This window comes from Mustelus asterias, chromosome 26 (genome assembly GCF_964213995.1).
Source record: "Mustelus asterias chromosome 26, sMusAst1.hap1.1, whole genome shotgun sequence".
Classification (NCBI taxonomy): Eukaryota; Metazoa; Chordata; class Chondrichthyes; order Carcharhiniformes; family Triakidae; genus Mustelus; species Mustelus asterias.
This window is the reverse complement of record NC_135826.1, coordinates 5,800,455-5,821,724: the sequence shown is the minus strand read 5'-3', so window position 1 is coordinate 5,821,724 and position 21,270 is coordinate 5,800,455. Positions and strand designations below refer to the sequence as shown.

The 21,270-nt window shown below is 45.7% G+C and overlaps 2 protein-coding genes across 3 annotated transcripts in view; both read left to right on the top strand.

Moving 5' to 3' along the window:
- LOC144479440 (tight junction protein ZO-3-like) overlaps positions 1–21,270 on the top strand; it is a 335,349-nt gene that overhangs the window by 164,281 nt on the left and 149,798 nt on the right. The gene's annotated exons all lie outside the window — the stretch shown is intronic.
- LOC144479445 (calponin-2-like) overlaps positions 19,286–21,270 on the top strand; it is a 45,304-nt gene continuing 43,319 nt past the window's right edge. The window contains exon 1 of one of the 2 annotated variants that reach the window (XM_078198121.1): positions 19,286–19,472. In XM_078198121.1, coding sequence (XP_078054247.1) covers positions 19,410–19,472 — 63 coding nt within the window. In that variant the 5' untranslated portion in view covers positions 19,286–19,409. Of the gene's footprint in view, positions 19,473–19,712; positions 19,771–21,270 lie in introns of those variants that run through there. The other variant, XM_078198123.1, reaches the window with a different exon arrangement.

Here is a 21,270-nt window from a genome sequence, read left to right as displayed (position 1 = left end):
TTCCCTGTTGCCATCAGACTTTTGAATGGACCTACCTTGCATTAAGTTGATCTTTCTCTACACCCTAGCTATGACTGTAACACTACATTCTGCACTTTCTCCCCGATGTACTCTATAAACAGTATGCTTTGTCTGTATAGTGCACAAGAAACATTACTTTTCACCGTATCCCAATACATGTGACAATAAAAAGTCAAATAAAAAAAAAAGATTAATCTGTTAGAATCAACCCAGGGAAAATATTGCAGGAGTATTAAACAAAAATGCATATTTTAATTGGCATTATTTGAGTAGGTTTGTTTATTTGTTGTCAACTAATCGTGACAAAACAAAATGTTTGATTGGGTGGGGCAGTTGGAGGCAAGAGCTCATAAAATGAAAGCTCCCGGAATAATACTGTGTACAGTTCTGGTCACCCTATTATAGAAAGGATATTATTAAACTAGAAAGAATGCAGAAAAGATTTTCTAGGATGCTACCGGGACTTGATAGTTTGAGTTATAAGGAGAGGCTGGATAGACTGGGACTTTTTCCCTGGAGCGTAGGAGACTTAGGGGGTGATCTTATAGATGTCTATAAAATAATGAGGGGCATAGATAGGTAGATAGTCAACATGTTTTCCCAAAAGTAGGGGAGTCTAAAACTAGAGGGCATAGGTTTAAGGTGAGAGGGGAGAGATACAAAAGGGTCCAGAGGGGCAATTTTTTCACACAGAGGGTGGTGAGTGTCTGGAACAAGCTGCCAGAGGTAGTAGTAGAGGCGGATACAATTTTGTCTCTTAAAAAGCATTTAGACAGTTACATGGGTTGGAGGGGTATAGAGGGATATGGGCCAAACACGGGCAATTGGGACTAGCTTAGTGGTTAAAAAAAGGGACAAGTTGGGCCGAAGGGCCTCTTTCCATGCTGTAAACCTCTATGACTCTCTAATTCCAATGAAGTTGGCAACTTGAAGATATGGAGTCTGTATTTACAACATAAGCAGCTGAGCCGGTATGCGTGTCAGAACCAGTTGATTCCCTGGATCATTGCCAAGTGTGCCTGATCCACAGATGATGGGTTAACCCGAGCTTAATCGATCATTATCCTAACCATTGCAAAGTAATGATAAGTATTATCAACAACGCCATCAAACAGGATCTACTCAAGTTAACCCACAGCATGTGGACTGCAGCGATTCAAGAAGGCAGCTCACCACCACCTTCTCAAGGGCAACTAGGGCTGGGCAATAAATGCTGTCCAGCCAGCGACACCCATGTCCCACGAATGAATAAAACAAAATGGAAGAGGCAGTCAACTCTCCTGCTGGCTCAGTGTGTCACCATACTCAGCTATACAGCAGGTCTGAGTTCGTCGATCTCAGCCAGGACTATTGGTCTTAATTCTCCCAGGCTCCGAGGGGGAAATCCTGACAGGGCTCCCACTCCTGTCCACAATCAGGAGGCCCCAGCTGGAAAGTCAGCTTAGAACAAAGACAAAGCTGACCTCTGTTGAGATGCATCTCACAGTTGAATAGCCAACTCCTACATCCATCGCCATTCAGATGTGGAACCAGAAGGTAATTGGTATCTGTGGAGAGCCGTCAAGTGAGACTTGCAGGAAAAGGAGGAGATGGACACAGGCTGGGAGCTGAGAGGGTGAGGAAAGCTGCTGTCAGTAATGTGGCCGGTACTGGTAGCAAAGTGAAGCTAGGAATCTGTGTGAAATACCAAGGTCATTGTTCATGGCTGCAGCTCCTTCTCATGTTGCTGGATTCTATAAATAGAACACTGATTATTGAATGGGAGTGTGAGGAATATTCTTTGTCACTGTGCTGAGAGTGTGATCACAGAGCGAGAGGTTCTTGCAATGTCACTTTGAGACATCGCTGGTACAGTCTGAAATAATCTCTACATCACCTGTTGGATTTACCCAAAAGTGGATTGGACATCTGCTCGATCAGGTTCCGCAGCTTAACCATCAGCAAACAATGGCAAATTTGACAAGAGGGCCCTTCAAACAGAGAAAGCTCCCTCCTTTTAATTTAAAAAGGAAGTTAGTTTGAACCCACAAGAGCTTAAATACATTCACTGTTTAGGATGTTAATGACAATAAACAAACACACACACACACATTCATTCACACACACTCACACCCACACTCACACACACCCTCACACACACACTCACACATACACACACACTCATTCACACACACACACCCTCACACACACACACATTCATTCACACACACCCTCACACACACACACATTCATTCACACACACTCACACCCCCACACACACTCACACCCCCACACACACACTCACGCACACACACTCATTCACACACACAGACTCACACTCACAGCCACACACACACCCTCACACACACCCACATTCATTCACACACACTCACACCCTCACACACGCACTCACACACACAGACTCACACACTCACACCCTCACACACACACTCATACACACCCTCACACACACATCCTCACACACACATGCAGACACACACTCACACCCTCACACACACACACACTCACACATACACACACACTCATTCACACACACACACACCCTCACACACACACACATTCATTCACACACACTCACACCCCCACACACACACACTCACGCACACACACTCATTCACACACACAGACTCACACACTCACACCCTCACACACACACACTCATACACACCCTCACACACACATCCTCACACACACACACGCAGACACACACTCACACCCTCACACACACACACACACTCACACACACACACACAAATACATACAGACATAAATGAACACAGAAACATTGACTAAAACACAGATAAATACACATACACACAAACACACATTAACACATATACAGAAACATTGGGATATACTCGAACAGACATTCACGCCAGCTCCCACGCCCAATCTGTGCAGAGCTACCATTGGCCTCACTGGCCCTGGCTAAGGAATGGGGAGTTTCACTGCTGCATGCATGGAAACTCAATATGGACACTACCTAGTGTCGCTATGATGCCTCACAGAGTTGAGTAGCCAGCTGACACTCGGGCAAATTTTCCCGTTCTGCCCGCCGCGGGAATCGTAGCGGGCGAGGGACAGAGCATGAAAAGGACCGTTGACCTCGGGCGGGATTTTCCGGTTTCGGGGTGAGTGCGGCTGGAAAATCGCACCCTCAGTGATGAAGCTCACACATGAAAGATTAGCACTCAGGTGAGACACTGAGTCAGCAGCAGCTCAGGGAAAGACGGTGAGGAAATCAGTAATGACTCTGCACAAGATGGTGAAAGGTGCCACACACCAATAGGAATTCAGTCAGACAGATGTGGCTTGTGTTATCAGGCAGCTAATGGTTTCAGTAAGCGTTGTGCATCCTCTGTTACTCTGCGTCAGCATTTGTTGCCACATATGCGCAGCAGATGGTTATTGTTCCTGTGCCAGAGAACATGCCATCCTCCAATTGGCATTGACATTCCAGCAACCACAATCCCATAAGGAGGCTCCAGCACTGTGTCGTAACATTGTTTTGATAATTATCCCATTAACTATCAGTCAGATTCTAATCCTCTCGTTCTTTACATTTTTGTTGGGGATTTTCTTTTAGTACAGTCCCTCTTTAAATTTTCTGGGTGTTTTTATTCTGTTTCTAGATTCGCCCGTCCCGACACTGGAGCTGATAGAGAGGTTGCAGAAGCTGCTTCCATAGTACAGTCTGCACCCTTAACTAGCTCTGCATCTTCCCCCTTGCTCAGCATAACTCCGATCCATCAAAGACTCAGCACAATAGTGTTGTGTGTACCTGTGCATTTGTCTCTTTTGTGTGTGTTCCTCTGTCTGCCTCATTTATCTGTTTGTTTCTGTCTCAGCATGAGTGAGTACCTGAGCCCCTCTGCTGAGTACCTAGTTATATGCCCGTGTTTATGCGTATTGTATTGCGAATACTGTGTTTGTGTCTGTGTGTGCATGTGTGTGACACGTGTGTGTGTCTGTCTGTCTGTTTGTGCTTATGTCTGCTGGGTATTCGTATGGTATTCATGGCTGCTGAGTTTTTCTATAAAGTTGAAGTTTATTTATTAGTCACAAGTAGTCTTACATTAACACCGCTATGAAGTTACTGTGAAAACCCCCTAGTCGCCACACTCCGGCACCTGTTCGGGTACACTGAGGGAGAATTTTAGCATGGCCAATTCACCAAATCTGCACATCTTTTGGAGTGTGGGAGGAAACCAGAGCACCCGCAGGAAACCCACACAGACACGTGGAGAATGTGCAAACTCCACACAGCCAGTGACCCAAGCCGGGAATCGAACCCGGGTCCTTGGTGCTGTGAGGCAGCAGTGCTAACCACTGTGCCACCATGCCTTCTGAACAGTCTAATTCTCTGATTCCAGCTTTCCAATCATCACCCTTCTTTTATCCACCATCGGCAACACAGCTTGTAGCCGCCTTGTTCCTCACTTTGGGTCTCCCTCTCCAAAGCCCTCCACTCAACATCCCTCTCTTTGACCACAGGGCGGCACGGTGGCACAATGGTTAGCACTGCTGCCTCACAGCGCCAGGGATTCGATTCCCAGCTTGGGTCACTGTCTGTGCGGAGTCTGCACTCCCTGCGTCTGGGTGGGTTTCCTTCAAGTGCTCCGGTTCCTTCCCACAGTCTGAAAGACGTGCTAGTTAGGTGCACTGGCCATGCTAAAGTCTCCTTCAGTGTAACCGAACAGGCGGCAGAGTGTGGCGACTACGGGATTCTCACAATAACTTCATTGCAGTGTTAATGTAAGCCTACTTGTGACACTAATAAATAAACTTTCTGAAAACCTCTCGAATTTAACAGCACTGAAAGAAGCCATTCAGCCCTCATGGTTAACAGCAATGTTTATTCTCCATACGAGCTTCCTGCTGCCTTACCTCATCTCACCCTATTGACTAAACGTGCTATTCTCTTCTGCCTCCTGTACTATCTAACTTCCTGTTAAATGCATCAACTCACCTCTTCAACCAAGCTTTCAAACAGATCTGTGAAACCCTTCCTTCCTGAATTGGGTGACTGTTTCTTCACTCCTCTTTGTGAAGCATTTTTGAGACATTTCCCTGTTAAAACAAAGAAGATTTGTTTCGAATGAGCAGTTAGTTTGTTGGTGTTGTTTGAGGGGGAAGTATTGATTAGGCCAACTCCCTATCCTCTCCAGGTGCTAAAAGGGAAGGCTGTGGCGTAGTGGTATTGTCACTGGACTAGTAATCCAGAGACCCAGAGTAATGCTGTGGGGATCTGGATTCGAATCCCACCATGGCAGATGGTGACATTTACATTCAGTAAAAAACATCTGGATTCAAAAGCTTTTCCACACTCGCGACCCAGCGTTAAAGAGGCCTCTGACAAATGATTTGTTACATCTTTTGAAGAGGAAACGCAAGAAGAAACATCTGATGCAAAGTCCCAATTCCTACTTCATGGATGTCAAGTGTCCTGGTTGCTACAAAATCACGTCTGTGTTCCGCCACGCACAGACTGTTGTGCTGTGTGTCGGATGTTCCAATGTACTCTGCCAGCCCCCACCAGAGGAGAAGTCAGGTTAATAGAAGGCAACACTGAAGATGAAAGTTGGCATTTGAGGGTGGGTGAGATGCCACCCGGCCAGGCATCGAGAGTCTGGCTGAGGGGTATTGATTCTTGTGTGTTGGGGGGTACAGTGGCACAGTGGTTAGCACTGCTGCCTTAAAGCGCCAGGGACCTGGGTTCGATTCTAAGTTGGGTCACTCTCTGTGCAGAGTCTGCACATTCTCCCCGTGTCTGCATGGGTTTCCTCCAGGTGCTCCGGTTTCCTCCCACAGTCCAAAAGACATGTTGGTTAGGTGCATTGGCCGTGCTAAATTCTCCCTCAGTGTACCCGAACAGGTGCTGGAGTGTGCCGACTAGGGGATTTTCACAGTAACTTCATTGCAGTGTTAATGTAAGCCTTACTTACATTAACACTGCAACACTGGGGCGACATGGTAGCACAGTGGTTAGCACTGCTGGGTTCGATTCCCAGCTTAGGTCACTGTCTGTGTGGAGTTTGCACATTCTCCTCGTGTCTGCGTGGGTTTCCTCGGATGCTCCGGTTTCCTCCCACATTCCAAAGATGTGCGGGTTAGGTCGATTGGCCATGCTTAAATTGTCCTGAGATGTGTACGTTAGAGGGATTAGTGGGTAAAATATGTAGGGATATGGGGGTAGGGCCTGGGTGGGATTGTGGTCGGTGCAGACTCGATGGGCCGAATTGCCTCTTTCTGTACTGTAGGGTTTCTATGATTTCTATGTTTCTATGATTTCTACTTGTGACTAATAAACAAACTTTAAAACTTTATTTTGGGATCTGGATGGCAGCATGGGAGAGATGGAGCCAGGGAAAGCACCAATGTCCTGAAGCCTCATCCACCTGGTTTCTCGAAACTTGGACTCTCTTGCTGGACTTGAGTTATTTGTTAGAATTATCAAATAAAATGACATAGCATAAAAAAAACAAACTCCCTGTCAAATAACACACCTGAACATGTGCTCCCTGCTAAAGTAGCACTTCCCCTGTTTGCAGTCAGTTTTGATTATGGAGATTGTGTGCTAATGTTAAATTACATTGCTAAGGCTTGTTAATTACATTGCTCAGGTCAAGAGAACTGGGTGATGGGTATTCACTGAGCACATATAAATAGGGAATAGCTGGGGCACTGGGTGGAGAGCTGTGAAACTAAGCAAATCAACACACTCTCTCATTAAAGGAAACCTCTGTGTCACCAGCTTTGATCCAATTAACATTGCGGGCCCAAATTTTGCACTCAGAGGCTAGAATTCTCTGGCCATTCGTGTCCCTCTGCCAGTGAGGACGGAGAGTTTGGGGCTCGGCCAAATCTCCATTCACTGCAGCGGGGACGGGAGAATCGAGGGAGAATTCGGGCTGCGAGCGAGGTCAGAGAATCCGACCCAGAGTTTGTTAACAATTGAGTGCATGTTTACACATTTTTGTTTCTTTGTTTCTGTGGTCCAGGAATGCTGAAATGTTTTAAAACTTTTCTCCAGAAATGTGGAAAAGGCAAGGTCTTTTCTCATAAATATTTAATTTGCAAAACATTCTCAGAATAAAGGCTTCGATTTCTAATCTGCCTTCAGCAAGTCCTCTAGTATTGCATGGTTATTTATTCTGGAGAAAAAGGGAGAGATGTATGTTTGGAAGGAGAACCTGTCTCACATGGAGAGGAACAGCTGGGAGACAGGCTCCTTGGGAAGGTGTTGCCATTATGGCCTGGCCCAGTTTCAATGGCATCAGTGACTTGCGCTGATTGTGTCACAGTCATTAAACCTTCAACTAACAGTCACCATCTCCAGCTCAGCCACTGGGCAACAAATTAAACACAGTCCCTCACCTCCCAACAGAATTATACCAACCCCTCCCCCATGAGCACCTAATAGTTGCCTTACCCTCTGTGATCCTGGACTATACAGACCAGGAAAGGTCCGACTTGTACTGATTTAGAATCCCAACAGTGCAGAAAGAGACCATTCAGCCCATTGAGTCTAAACCTTCACTCTAGCAAATCATCTTACCCAGGCCTTCTCCCCCACCCTTACCCCGTAATCCCGTGTATTTACCAGTGCTAATCCACCTAACCTACACATCTTTGGACACTAAAGGGCAAATTTAGCATGGTCAATCCACCTAACCCACACATCATTGGTCTGTGGGGGGTAACCAGAGCACCTGGAGGAAACCCATGCAGTCACGGGGAGGAAGTGCAAACTCCACACAGTTCCCTAAAAGTGACAACACAGGTGGCCAAGATGATTAAGAAGGCATATAGCATACTTGCCTTCATCAGGCTGGGCACTGAGTACAGGATTTGGGAAATCACGTTGTTATATAAAACCTTGGTTAGGATGCATTTGAAATATTGCGTGTAGTTCTGGTCACCACACTACCGTAAGGACGTGGAAGCTTTGGAGAGAGTGCAAAGAAGGTTCACCAGGATGTTGCCTGGTCTCGAGGGTGTTGGCTATGAGGAGAGGTTGAATAAATTAGGATTGTTTTTACTGGAAAGACGGAGGCTGAGGGGAGACCTGATAGAAGTCTACAAAATTATGAGAGGCATAGACAGGGTGGATAGTCAGAGGCTTTTTCCCAGGGTGGAAGTGTCAATTACAAGGGGGCAAAGGTTCAAGGGGAGAGGGGGAAAATTTAAAGGAGATGTGTGGGGGAAGTTTTTCATGCAGAGAGTGGTGGGTGCCTGGAATGCACTACTAGAGGAGGTGGTGGAAGCGGGCACATTAGCATCATTTAAGAGGCATCTGGATGGGTACATGAATAGGGAGGGAATAGAGGGATACGGACCAAGTAAAAGCAAAGGCTTTTTTTAGTTAGGGCAGCATGATTAGCACAGGCTTGGAGGGCCAGTTCCTGTGCTGTACTTTTCTTTGTTCTTTGTTCGTTTGTTCTTTGACTCTCCTTCCTCTGGGGTAAAGGAGGGACAAATTTCCACTCCTGATTCCTTCCTGAAATCTAAATGTGCATGGACTTAGAACGGGATTGGATTTACAAGTGAACCCTGACAGTGTGTTGGGGGTAGGCTCAACAGAAGCATTTATACAGGAATTGGACTGTCAACTGAAAGGAAGAATGTGCAGGGTTACAGCGAATAGGCAGGAGAATGGCACTAAGTGAATTGCTCATTTGGAGGGCCAGTAGAGACACAATGGACTGAATGGCCTCCTTCTCCGCTGTAACAATTCCGTGATTTTAGGGATGTTTCTGGTGATTAATTCACAGTGACTCACTCCTGGCAACAGTAGGCTTCTGGCTTGGTTCTACGATTCAATAGACAAAAAAAGGATAGTCACACTTTCTCTGTTTGACAGGGAATACTAGGCAGGTTTCCTGATTTTTCTGGCCGAGATTTCTTCCCTCCGTGGCCTCTGACTCCCAGATTGACTTTCCCTGGTCACACCTCAGTTAATTTAATGTTTCTTACCATTAGCTGGTTTCTGTCAAGTGAACACAGTACCAGTGTTTCCATTGTCCATACAAATGATTTGATGGGCTAAGCAATTGTCACGTGATAGGGGACCATCTTCTATCTCCTATTAACATTCCAATTCTGGATAGCCTTCAAATATCTTTGTTTGCATTTCCATGAGGCCAGCAAGTCTATCAGTTGTTGATACTTTGAGTCTTAATTCTTGAAATTAACTGAAATGGAGAGGGGCAGTCATCAGTACATGGGAAAGTCTTTTTCTAGCTTAAGTGATTTCCCAGAGACATGCCCAGAAAAGAGCCAGTCACTGGCCGGAGTTTTACCATCCCGCCCGCCACGGGGAATCGGAGCGGGCGAGGGGCGGACCCATGGAAAGGTCCGTTGACCTCGGGCGGGATTTTACGGTTTTGGGACGAGCGAGGCCATAAAATCCTGCCCATTGTGTCCGTACTGAAAACACAGGAGATGGTCACCTGACCCTCCAGACTCCATTTTGTGTCAGGGTAAGTCGTCCTTTTGCATTCTGCTTTTTAAAAGGAAAAGTGCCCGTCTCCTTCCTAACTTCATGGGGACATGGCATGTGGACGTAACCCTCACAAAATTCACATTATTAAAGAAAAAGAATGACTACTTGGCGGTGGTTCAAATTGTAATTTCATCTTGGGATTTGAATAATGATTACCAACCTTTCTGGGGCTTGTTATCAAACATCAGCAGCAAGTATCTATTAGGCTCTGCCTTGTAATCAGTCCCAGGTATCCATTACCCATTTAGTGGATTGCTAGACTGGCAGTTCCTTTGTGGTATGACTGAACTTGTCACCGTTTATTACCTACCACACCTCACTGGTCTGAATTCAGCTGATTGTTGGAAATATCCATAGAAAATACAGGATACCATTTGGCCTATTGTGCTTGAACTGGCTCAATTTAGAGTTGTCCAATTCATCCCCCAGCTCCGTTCCTTCCCCATAGGTCTGTGAATATTTTCCCTTCATTATTTATCCAATTCCCTTTTCGCTTGAATCTGCTTCCACCACCCATTCAGGCAATGTATTCCAGATCCCCTTTTCATAAGACCATAAGAAATAGGAACAGGAGTAGGCTGTTCAGCCCTTCAAGCCTGTTCCGCCATTCAATAGGATCATTGTTGAACTGACATTCCTCACGTTCACTTTCCTGCCCTTTCCCCGTAACCCTTGATTACCTTACTGACCAAAAATCTATCTATCTCAGCCTTAAATATATACAAGGACTCTGCCCCCACAGCTCTCTGTGGCAAGGAGTTCCAAAGACTCATAACCCTCTGAGGGAAGAAATTCCTCCTCATCTCAGTCTTAAGTTGGTGCCACTTTTATTCTGAGACTATGCCCTTCTGGTCCTAGACTCCTCCATGAAGGGAAGCATCCTCTCAGCATTTAAGAATTCTATAGGCTTCAGTGAGATCACTCAGATGAGCACTGTAAATAATTTATAACAAAAACAAAAAATGCTGGATAAACTCAGCAGGTCTGGCAGCATCTGTGGAGAAGGAAATTGAGTTAACCTTTCGTGTCCGTATGACTCTTCTTCAGAGTGGAAGAGAGGTAGAAATGTGATGGGTTATATCGTTGGAGAGGCGCGTGGAGAAGTTGGAGCAGAATAGGTCAAGGCAAGGTCAGAACTAAGGAGAGTTTGACAAAGATGTCTTGGACACAAGGAAGGTTAATGGTAGCATTAAGGACTAAAGAAGGTGCTGATAGCATCATAAAGGTAAGATACTAGTATATGTTAAGTGGAGAACAAAGGTCAGTTTTCAATGAAGGCAAAACTAAGGAATAAGTGACAGATGGTCCAGTGTGTGGTGGGGGGGGGGGGGGGGGGTGGTTGCATTGGGACAAACAAAGAAAACAAAGAAAAAGGTCAAGATGGAGGGGAAAGATCACAGTCTAAAGTTGTTGAATTCAATGTTGAGTCCAGAAGGCTGTAATGTGCCTGATGAGAATATAAGATGCTGTTCCTTCAGTTTGCATTGGGCTTCACTGGAGCATTGCAATGAGCCAAGGATGAACATGTGGACAGGTCAGCAAGATGCTGAGTTTAAATGGCAGGAAGTGACAGAAAGGTTGAGATCATGATTGTGGGTTGAGTGAAGGTGTTCTACAAAGTGGTCACCTAGTCTGTGTTTTGTGATGTACCTTTAAGAAAGGTTTTATTTTATACATGATTTCTGCAGCTCTCACAGCCTCAATGATGTCATTGTTGCCGGCTTGACTGGAAATGTCCTTTCATTGCTACTGAAGTGGTTTAAATGGGGTTGTTTGTGTTTACTCGGGGATTAGTTTTACAATCCTGCATTGTTAGGAGGATGGTCATGCGTTTTTCAGTTTCAGTTTGGAACAGCAGGTTTGAGTTTTTAGTTTTAGAAGGGACAGCAAGCTGAAAAGAAGTGTTTTCCCTCTCTCCCTGTTGTTTAGAAAATTCTGTTGGTTAGCTGAAAACAAGACCTTGTTTTCCTGAAGGGTGAAGATCTGTTCTTGTTGGGGGCTGGACCAGAGTCTCTTTGGTGTTTTGGGAAGCTGTCTTGTCTTCAAGCTGTTCTGAGTCTCAACAGTATTTGACTGCAGAATTCAACTAATGGCTTCAATCCTGGTATCACGTGAGCAGTAGTCTATGCTGTGTTGAGCCTGTTTAAAGGGTTGTTTATGGAGATTGGTTTGATTGGGACAGCTTATATATATTCATTAAGGGTTGTACATTATCATGATTGTTTGTTTCTTGTTTGTAATTGATAAAAGTTCTTGTGAATTTTCTTTCCATACATGTTAACTATATTCTTAAATAAATTTTGTTTGATAAAAGCTCCCTAGTGGGTCTTTTGAATCACACCTGAAGTGGAACATCTCATACTTATCCTGGCCAAATTCAAGATGCAAAACTTATGATTCAGGCGGGCTTCATAAAACACTTTGGAGTTTCTAACCTGAACCATAACAGTTTAGTCTCCCCAATGTAGAGGAGGCCGCATTGGGAGCAGTGAATACAATGCACCAAATTGGTGGAAGTACAAGTGAAATGTTGCTTCACCTGAAAGGAGCGTTTGGGTCCTTGAACACTGAGGAGGGAGGAGGTAAAGGGGCAAGTGTTGCACCTTCTGTGATTGCGTTGGAAGGTGTTGTGGGAAGGGGATGAAGGGTTCCGGGCAATGGAGGAGCAGACCGGGACATCATGCAGGGAGTGGTCCCTGCGAAATGCTGATGAGGAGGGAGGGGGTGGTGAGGGGAGGATGTGTTTCATGGTGGCATCATGCTGGAGTTGGCAGAAGTGGCGGAGGATGATCCTTTGAACACGGAGGTTGGTGGGGTGAAAAATGAGGACAAGAGGGACCCTGTCATGGGATGAGGGCAGGGGTGCAGGAGAGGTGGGGAGGCGATGGCCTAGTGGTATTATCACTAGACTATTAATCCAGAAGCTCAGCTAATGTTCTGGGGTCCCAGGTTCGAATCCCGCCATGACAGATGGTGGAATTTGAACTCAATAAAAAAAACCTGGAATTAAGAACCTAAGACCATGAAACCATTATTGATTGCAAAAAAACCCATCTGGTTCACTAATGTCCTTTAGGGAAGGAAATCTGCCGTCCTTACCTGGTCTGGCCTACATGTGACTCCAGAGTCACAGCAATGTGGTTGACTCTCAATTGTCCTTGGCAACTAGGGATGGGCAATAAATGGGGGCTAACCAGTGAAGCCCATATCCCAGTAATGAATAAAAAATTTTTTTGGGTCAAACCTGGTTGAGTGCCCTGTCCACCACGATGAGGGGAAGCCTCGGTTGAGGAAAAGGGCTGACATGTCAGAGTGGGACTAGATTCTCTGGTCCCGCTGCAGTGAATGAAGATTTGGCTGAGTGCCAAATTCTCCATTCTTGCTGGCAGTGGCAGCGGGGTAAGAACGGCTTGGAGAATTCCGGCAGTGGTGTTTCCGAAGGTGGCATCATCAGAAAAGATGTGACGGAGACGGAGAAGCTGGGAGGATGAGATGAAGTCCTGACAGGAAGCAGGGTGTTAGGAGCTGTAGTCGAGGTAGCTGTGCTAGGCGGTGGAATTGGGATGAATATTGGTGGCCAATCTATCACTGGAGATGGAGACAAAGGCCAAGGAAGGGGAATGTCAGATAGACCGTGTGAAGGTGAGACAGGGGTGGGAATTGGAAGCAAAATCGATTATTTTATTTAGTGGAAATAATTTTATGTCTTTAATAATATCATTGCTGTATGGGCATTTCTTTCTCAGTATTTAATGCCTGAGCTAGCAGAGCGATTCCAGACAGTGCTGATTAGAGGATAGGTCCTCTCGGGGAAAGGCGCTTCTCATTCAGTTTTCTTTATGTTACCAGACATATAGGCTGGAATTTTACCGCCTCGCCCTCCCAAGGCTCGTAAGATCCCACCTGAGGCCAATGGAGAATGCCATTCTGCAAGCCTTGCTCACCCCATAAAATTCTGGCCATAATTTTCCCATCAGAGTGTTGTTAGTTTGAATTGTGCACCCAATTTCTTTATCCCTCTCTTCTCCTGATAGCGTTGCCAACCCTCCAGAACAGGCCTGGAGCCTCCAGGAACAAGGCGGCACAGTGACACAGTGGTTAGCACTGCTGACTCACAGAGCCAGGGTCCTGGGTTCGAATCCCGGCTTGGGTCACTGTCTATGTGGAGTTTGCACATTCTCCTCGTGTGTGCATGGGTTTCCTCCAGTTTCCTCTCACAGTCCAAAGATGTGCTGGTTAGGTGGATTGGCCGTGCTAAATTGCCCCTTAGTGTCAGGGGGACTAGCTAGGGTAAATGCATGGGGTTATGGGGATAGGGCCTGGGTGGGATTGTGGTCGGTGCAGATTCGATGGGCTGAATGGCCTCCTTCTGCACTATAGGATTCTATGATTCTATGAATAGAAGATAAATTTCCAGGACGCTGCTGTGTACAGAAAAATCATAGGGACATTGAAAAAGATACATTATTTTTGGACGATTTGTCTGAACATTTCTTTTTACCGGATAGAAAAAATGATTGAAAATGGGTAAAAGGCTGACAGACACAGGATTGTATGGTGCAGAAGGAGGCTGTTCAGCCCATCATGCCTGCACCTAGCTCTCCAAATGAGCATTATGACTTAGCGCCATTCCCCTGCCTTTTTCCTGTAACCCTGCACATAGTTTCTATTGAAGTAATCATATAATGCCCTCCTGAATGCCTCAGTTGAACCTGCCTCCACCACACTTCAAGGTAGAGCATTCCAGACCCCAACCGCATGTTGTGTGAAAAAGATTTTGTGATTTTGAACATCTCTATCAAATCTTCCCTTAGCCTTCTTCTCTCCAAGGAGAACAGTCCAAACCTCTCCAATCTATCCTCATAACTGCAGTTTCTCATCCCTGGAACCATTCTTGTAAACTAGCCAAGCATCATCCAATTGCTTTCCAATGGGTGTAGGGACACAGGGCTTCAAGAGGATGGTGGTGCTGGCGAAATAATGACTGGAGTGTGGGGCCTGGTCAGCTGATGAAACCTCCGGGAATTCATTTAATCACAGTTGGCCACTCTAGCGCCTGATGGGGGTAATTTATTTCAGGGATACTGTCTTCGGAAAGTACTAGCTGCCCTGCCCGTGTGGCAATTCTTCATGCATCAAGTCCAGGTATTGGCAGGCTATTCCACTATGAAAAGCATCACAGCTGAGCTTTCAGCTGAATTCCAGGAGCAATTACAAGTGGCAATCCGAACTGATGTAACCTCCTGACAGTGCAGGAGGAGGCCTGGTGCAGGGTTCTCTGGAGACCAGGTATCACCAAAAACTTCAGCCAATACAAAGACTCATGAAGCCAGTGTCCCAGTTAAAGATGTATCTTTATTTGACCAACGATTGAGGGAGAACGAGCATTGGGCAGTCCAATACCTCTCTCGAAGAGAAAGCCTTGAAGTATTGCAAGACCACTCTGAGGTTATAATACACCCATCAAAACAATTATACATTTCTCAAGTTTGCTCCTCCTGCCTCTTTGGTAGTTATGGACAAATCATCATTAATATAAATCAATCACTGTTAATACCTGTCATATACTTTAGCCAATTGCATTCTACCCTCTGACATCCTGGGATTTCATTGGTCCGTAGAATCCGGATGCTTCCTCCCCCTACTGTTGATGCTTCTCCCTCTATTGCCTAGCAACCCCTGATGCTTAGCTACAAAGGTCAAAGTTAATGTTCCCACCAACTCTTGCTAACATCGTTGACCGTACCAGACAAATGTACATTCTCATGTCTGAGGAGACCTGCCTTATCTGGACAGTGTGGACAATCCTATTCATAAAGGGGCTCTGAGAAGCTTACTGCTGGTAACTTTTGCTGATAAGAACTTGCACATTCTGTAGTTTCATTGTTCCAAAGAATGTGGTTCTGTCTGCTAAGGTTTCATCCCATCATTCCTTGCAGCAGCCTGCCTTTGGCTGAAGTGCACAGCTACTTTTAAAAATACCAAAATACATGTTTAAATCAAAAATACTTGTTCAAATCTAATACTTATTTAAATTTCTTACTGTGTTCGTACCATTTTCATGTAGACAGTTCCCCTGTTGGACTGTGAGTCTGATCTGAGGTCATTTCACTTATTGCTAGTATTTTATTAGTGACTTAAATTCCTGATTACTTGAAATTTCTCGAACCTACTATGAATTTCTCCCACAAGGCCGTTCGGCCCATCATGTCTGCACTGACTCTCCAAGCGAGCATCGTACCCAGGCCCACTCACCCCTTCCATCCTCATTATCCCACACATTTACCATGGCCAATCCACCTAACCTGGACATCTAGGTATACCAAGTGGCAATTTTGCATGGCCAATCCAGCAAACCTGGACATTTCTGAACTTGGGCTTTTGACAATTCTACCCTTCTTATCCCCAGCTGGCCAAGGTGGACCTGGCACTTCCTGACCCGTTTCACACCGAGCACCGGGACATTGGGTTGCTGTGGTTAACCTCAATCCACTTGGTTTAGTGAAGGAAAACACAAGGACTTTGTCCCCGATTGTTATTCCTACTGAGCAGTATGTGTTTGCCTATATTGGATTAAACCAGTCTCAAAATCGGACAGATTTAGCTCTGTGGACGTGCAGCCTTCCGATTACCCACTGTCAGATTTACAAATAAAGCATTGTCACTTGTGAGCAAAGTGGAGATGGAAAAATGTTATAAATACATCTACACTCAGACAAGGATAGTCTGTGACTGAAATGTAAGTTTGATGTCCTCGAATTATGATGAAACGGAAAGTGCAGCAAGGAAGGAGGGCCATTCAGCCCCTTGCTGCTGCTGCTATCCATTCCCCCACCTGCTTCAATAAACATCCTATTCCCCTTTCAAAATGTTCAGGCTCCCCAGCTCAAGACTCGCAGTAAAAACATTCCTCGGCTTCTTAAACCATCCAGCGTGTGAGGAAAGAAAACTAAGTTAGTTCTCCTGAAACACAAACAATTGACAATCCCCGTAACTCTGTTAACTTTAGGATAGTAATGGACAAGGACGAGTGTCCTAATGGTAGGGTGCTAAATTGGGGGAAGGCTAACTATAGCCGGATTAGGCAGGAATTGGTGGACGTTGATTGGGAGAGGATGTTCGAGGGTAAGTCCACGTCTGGCATGTGGGAGTCTTTTAAGGAACAATTGATAAGGCTGCAGGATAGGCATGTGCCTGTAAAAAGAAAAGATAGGAAAGGTAGGATTCAAGAGCCGTGGATAACCAGGGAAATTGAGGATCTAATTAAAATGAAAAGGGAGGCGTACATTAAGTCCAGACAACTGAAAATAGATGGAGCTCTGGAGGAATACAGAGAGAGTAGGAAAGAACTCAAACGGGGAGTTAGAAGGGCAAAAAGAGGTCACGAGATGTTCTAGGCAGGCAGGATTAAGGAGAATCCTAAGGCACTCTATTCATATGTTAGGAACAAAAGAGTTGTCAGGGAGAAAATTGGACCTCTCAGGGACAAAGGAGGGGAATTATGCTTAGAACCCAAGGGAATAGGGGAGATCCTAAATGAATACTTTGCATCGGTATTCACAAAGGAGAGGGGCGTGTTAACCGGGAGTGTCTCGGAGGGAGGTGTTGACCCGTTAGAGAAAATCTCCATTACAAGGGAGGAAGTGTTAGGCTTTTTAGGGAACATTAAAACTGACAAAGCCCCAGGGCCTGATGGCATCTACCCTAGACTGCTCAGGGAGACGAGAGATGAAATTGCTGGGCCTCTGACGGAAATCTTTGTTGCTTCTTTGGACACAGGTGAGGTCCCTGAGGATTGGAGGATAGCGAATGTGGTCCCGTTGTTTAAGAAGGGTAGCAGGGATAACCCGGGAAATTATAGGCCGGTGAGCTTGATGTCCGTGGTTGGGAATTTGTTGGAGAGGATTCTTAGAGACAGGATGTATATGCATTTAGAACGGAACAATCTCATTAGTGACAGACAGCATGGTTTTGTAAGAGGGAGGTCGTGCCTTACAAATTTGGTGGAGTTTTTTGAGGAAGTTACAAAAACGGTTGACGAAGGAAGGGCCGTGGATGTCGTCTATATGGATTGTGTACAATATGGAGGTGTACAAGATTATGAAGGGGATAGATAGGGTGAACGGTGGGAAGCTTTTTCCCAGGTCGGAGGTGACGATCACGCGGGGTCACGGGCTCAAGGTGAAAGGAGCGAAGTATAACTCAGATATCAGAGGGACGTTTTTTACACAGAGGGTGGTGGGGGCCTGGAATGCGCTGCCAAGTAGGGTGGTGGAGGCAGACACGCTGACATCGTTTAAGACTTACCTGGATAGTCACATGAGCAGCCTGGGAATGGAGGGATACAAACGATTGGTCTAGTTGGACCAAGGAGCGGCACAGGCTTGGAGGGCCGAAGGGCCTGTTTCCTGTGCTGTACTGTTTTTTGTTCTTTGTGTATTTTCAGGTAAAGGTATCATGAAAAAGCCAGCTGGACTGGCCCAATCGCTGGTCTCTGCTCTGTACAATCCCTGGTCTCTGTCTATAAAATCCCTGGTCTCTGCTCTGTACAATCCCTGGTCTCTGTCTATAAAATCCCTGGTCTCTGCTCTGTACAATCCCTGGTCTCTGTCTATAAAATCCCTGGTCTCTGCTCTGTACAAGCCTTGATTTATCGTGTATTTTCACAGTAGCTTCATTGCAGTGTGAATGTAAGACTACTTGTGACTCATAAATAAACTTTTTGAGTTTGGTTTCTGCTCTGTACAGACCCTGGTTGCTGCTCTGTACAATCCTTGGTTTCTGCTCTGTATAAACCCTGGTCTCTGATCCATACAATCCTGGTCTCTACTCTGCACAATGCCTCATTTATCGTGTATTTTCACAGTAACTTCATTGCTCGTGACTCATATATAAACTTTTTGACTTTGGTCTCTGCTCAGTACAACCCCTGTTTCTGCTCTATACAATGCCTGGTCTCTGCTCTGACCAATGCCTGGTTTCTACTCTGTTCAAACCCTGGTTTCTACTCTGTTCAAACCCTGGTTTCTGCTCTGTACAACCCCTGGTTTCTGCTCTATACAATCCCTAGTCTCTGCTCTGTACAATGCCTGGTCTCTGCTCTGTACAATCCCTGGTTTCTGCTCTGTACAATCCCTGGTTTCTGCTCTGTACAAACCCTGGTTTCTGCTCTGTACAATCCCTGGTTTCTGCTCTGTACAATGCCTGGTCTCTGCTCTGTGCAAACCCTGGTTTCTGCTCTGTACAAAACCTGGTTTCTGCTCTGTACAATCCCTGGTTTCTGCTCTGTACAATCCCTGGTTTCTGCTCTGTACAAACCCTGATTGCTGCTCTGTACAATGCCTGGTTTCTGCTCTGTACAATCCCTGGTTTCTGCTCTGTACAATCCCTGGTCTCTGCTCTGTACAATGCCTGATTGCTGCTCTGTACAATCCCTGGTCTCTGGCCTGAACAATGCCTGGTTTCTGCTCTGTACAATCCCTGGTTTCTGCTCTGTACAAACCCTGGTTTCTGCTCTGTACAATGCCTGATTGCTGCTCTGTACAATTCTTATGATGTTCTGGGTGTTGTGGAAAGGTGATGTTTCTGCTTGAGGTCAGTTTCCTGTCTGCTCCTTGCTTTTTCCCCTTAGTGAATGACCCAAAGATTTTGAGAGAATTGGAGGAGGGGAGGGCAGTCCCGCCCAGCCTGGAATTTGTCAAGTTTCTGCCCAAATAAGGACACGGGCTGGCTGAGCCGGGGTGGGGGGGAGAGAAACTCGCAGTGAAATTTCACTCTGCTGAAACTGATCAAAAGGGCGCACGCACACCATTCACCGCTGTCTGAACTAAACTGAAATAAAAACTGTTGGGTTTAAAGTAACGATTGGAAAGCCTTGAACATCATGTCCAGCAAGCAGTTTAACATCGGACCTGCGTACGGTCTATCAGCAGAGGTGAAAAACAGAGTAAGTTTCACTTTGTTTTTAATTTGGCGTTTGAAAGAATCTCAACTTGTTACAGGCTCTGTAAACCTGCTGGTAACTTTGTAACTGTATTCGGCGCCTCTTCATCTTATTGATAAGATGTGGCTCCGACTGTTATTGCAGTAGCTCCGGGCGTCGTTCCATCTGCAGAATGAGATTAGATTAAAATATGTTTCTGCATCTTCTGCCACCACCTGCCTTTCTTAATCTTGGATAAAACTTTCTGTCCGTGTCTGGGCTACAGCAAGAAGGATTGCGAAACTTCTTCCCAAGTATGATGGTAGGCGGTGACTTAAAATAATAATGTCCTGCATGTTTTGCTTTAAGTGGTGGAGGTGTACCTTAATGCTCGGAGAGAGCTTTGATCTTTCACATCTTTGCTTGCTGTGTGCTTTTGTAGATGGTAAGGTCGGGGAATAAATCTTTGGTTTTTATTCACTTTTTTTCTGAATAACTGATGGGAGATCTCTTTCTCTCTCTCCCCTTGTCTGTGCTAGAATCATAGAATCCCTGCAGGACAGAAGGAGGCCATTTGGCCCATTGAGCTTGCACCTCCAACAATCCCACCCCGGCCCAATGCCCGTCACCCCTCTATTTGCCTGGCAAATTCTCCTGGTACTAAGGGGCAATTTTAGCAAGACCAGTTCACTTAACCGGCACGTGTTTGGAGTGTTTAGTTTAAAGTTTATTTATTAGTGTCACAAGTAGGCTTACATTAACACTGCAATGAAGTTACTCTGAAAATTCCCTAGTCGCCACACTCCAGAGCCTGTTCGAGTACACTGAGGAAGAACTTAGCACGGTCAATGCACCCGACCAGTACATCTTTGAGACTGTGGGAGGAAACTGGAGCACCCGGAGGAAACCCACCCAGACACAGGGAGAACATGCAGCCTCTGCACAGACAGTGACCCGAGCCAGAAATCAAACCTGGGTCCCTGGTGCTGTGAGGCAGCAGTGCCACTGTGCCGCCCCTGTGGGAGGAAATTGGAGCATGGGGAGGGAACCAAGACAGACACGGGGAAAATGTGGAGTGCAGACAGTCACCCGAGGCCAGAATCGAACCTGGGTCCCTGGCGCTGCGAGGCAGCAGTGCTAACCATTGCGCCACCATGAATACATTGTTAAACTTCCCCATCCTTGTAAATGATATGGAGAAGGGAGTTCGTTTTTTTTCCCGTTTTGTTTCAAATATTTGTATTGTCACTTCTCAAACAATGAAGGAAAATCCAAGAATGCTTTTGAAGTTTGTGCTGATATCTCTGAGGCTGAACTTGGACTGTTTGCAGCCTTGGCCTGATATTTGACACTGAAATGAGTTTCCGACCACATACCTATGTCATTACAAAGACATCTATCTCCACTTTTACTATCACCTCAGTCTGTCCCTGCCACAGCTCATCTGCTCAAAGCTTTATCCCATGCCTTTGTTACCCCTCGACTTATCTATTCTATTTTACTGCTCGCTGGTCTATTATGTTAAACTCTCCACAAAGGTGAGATCATCTTACACACTGCCGCCTAGGTGCTGATCCTCACTACGTGCTGTTCACCTATCACTCCTGCGATCACTGAACTACCTTGGCTCCCAGATCAGCAAGGCCTCAGTTTTAAAAATCCTCATCTTTATTTACAAATTGCTCTTGTGGCCTCGTCTGTCCCGATCTTTGTAATCTCTTCCAGTCCTGCAACGCCAAGTAGATATGTTTCTCACTCTGTGGATGCTGCCAGATATGCTGAGTTTATCAACATAAGGATGTGATTGCACTAGAGAGGGTGA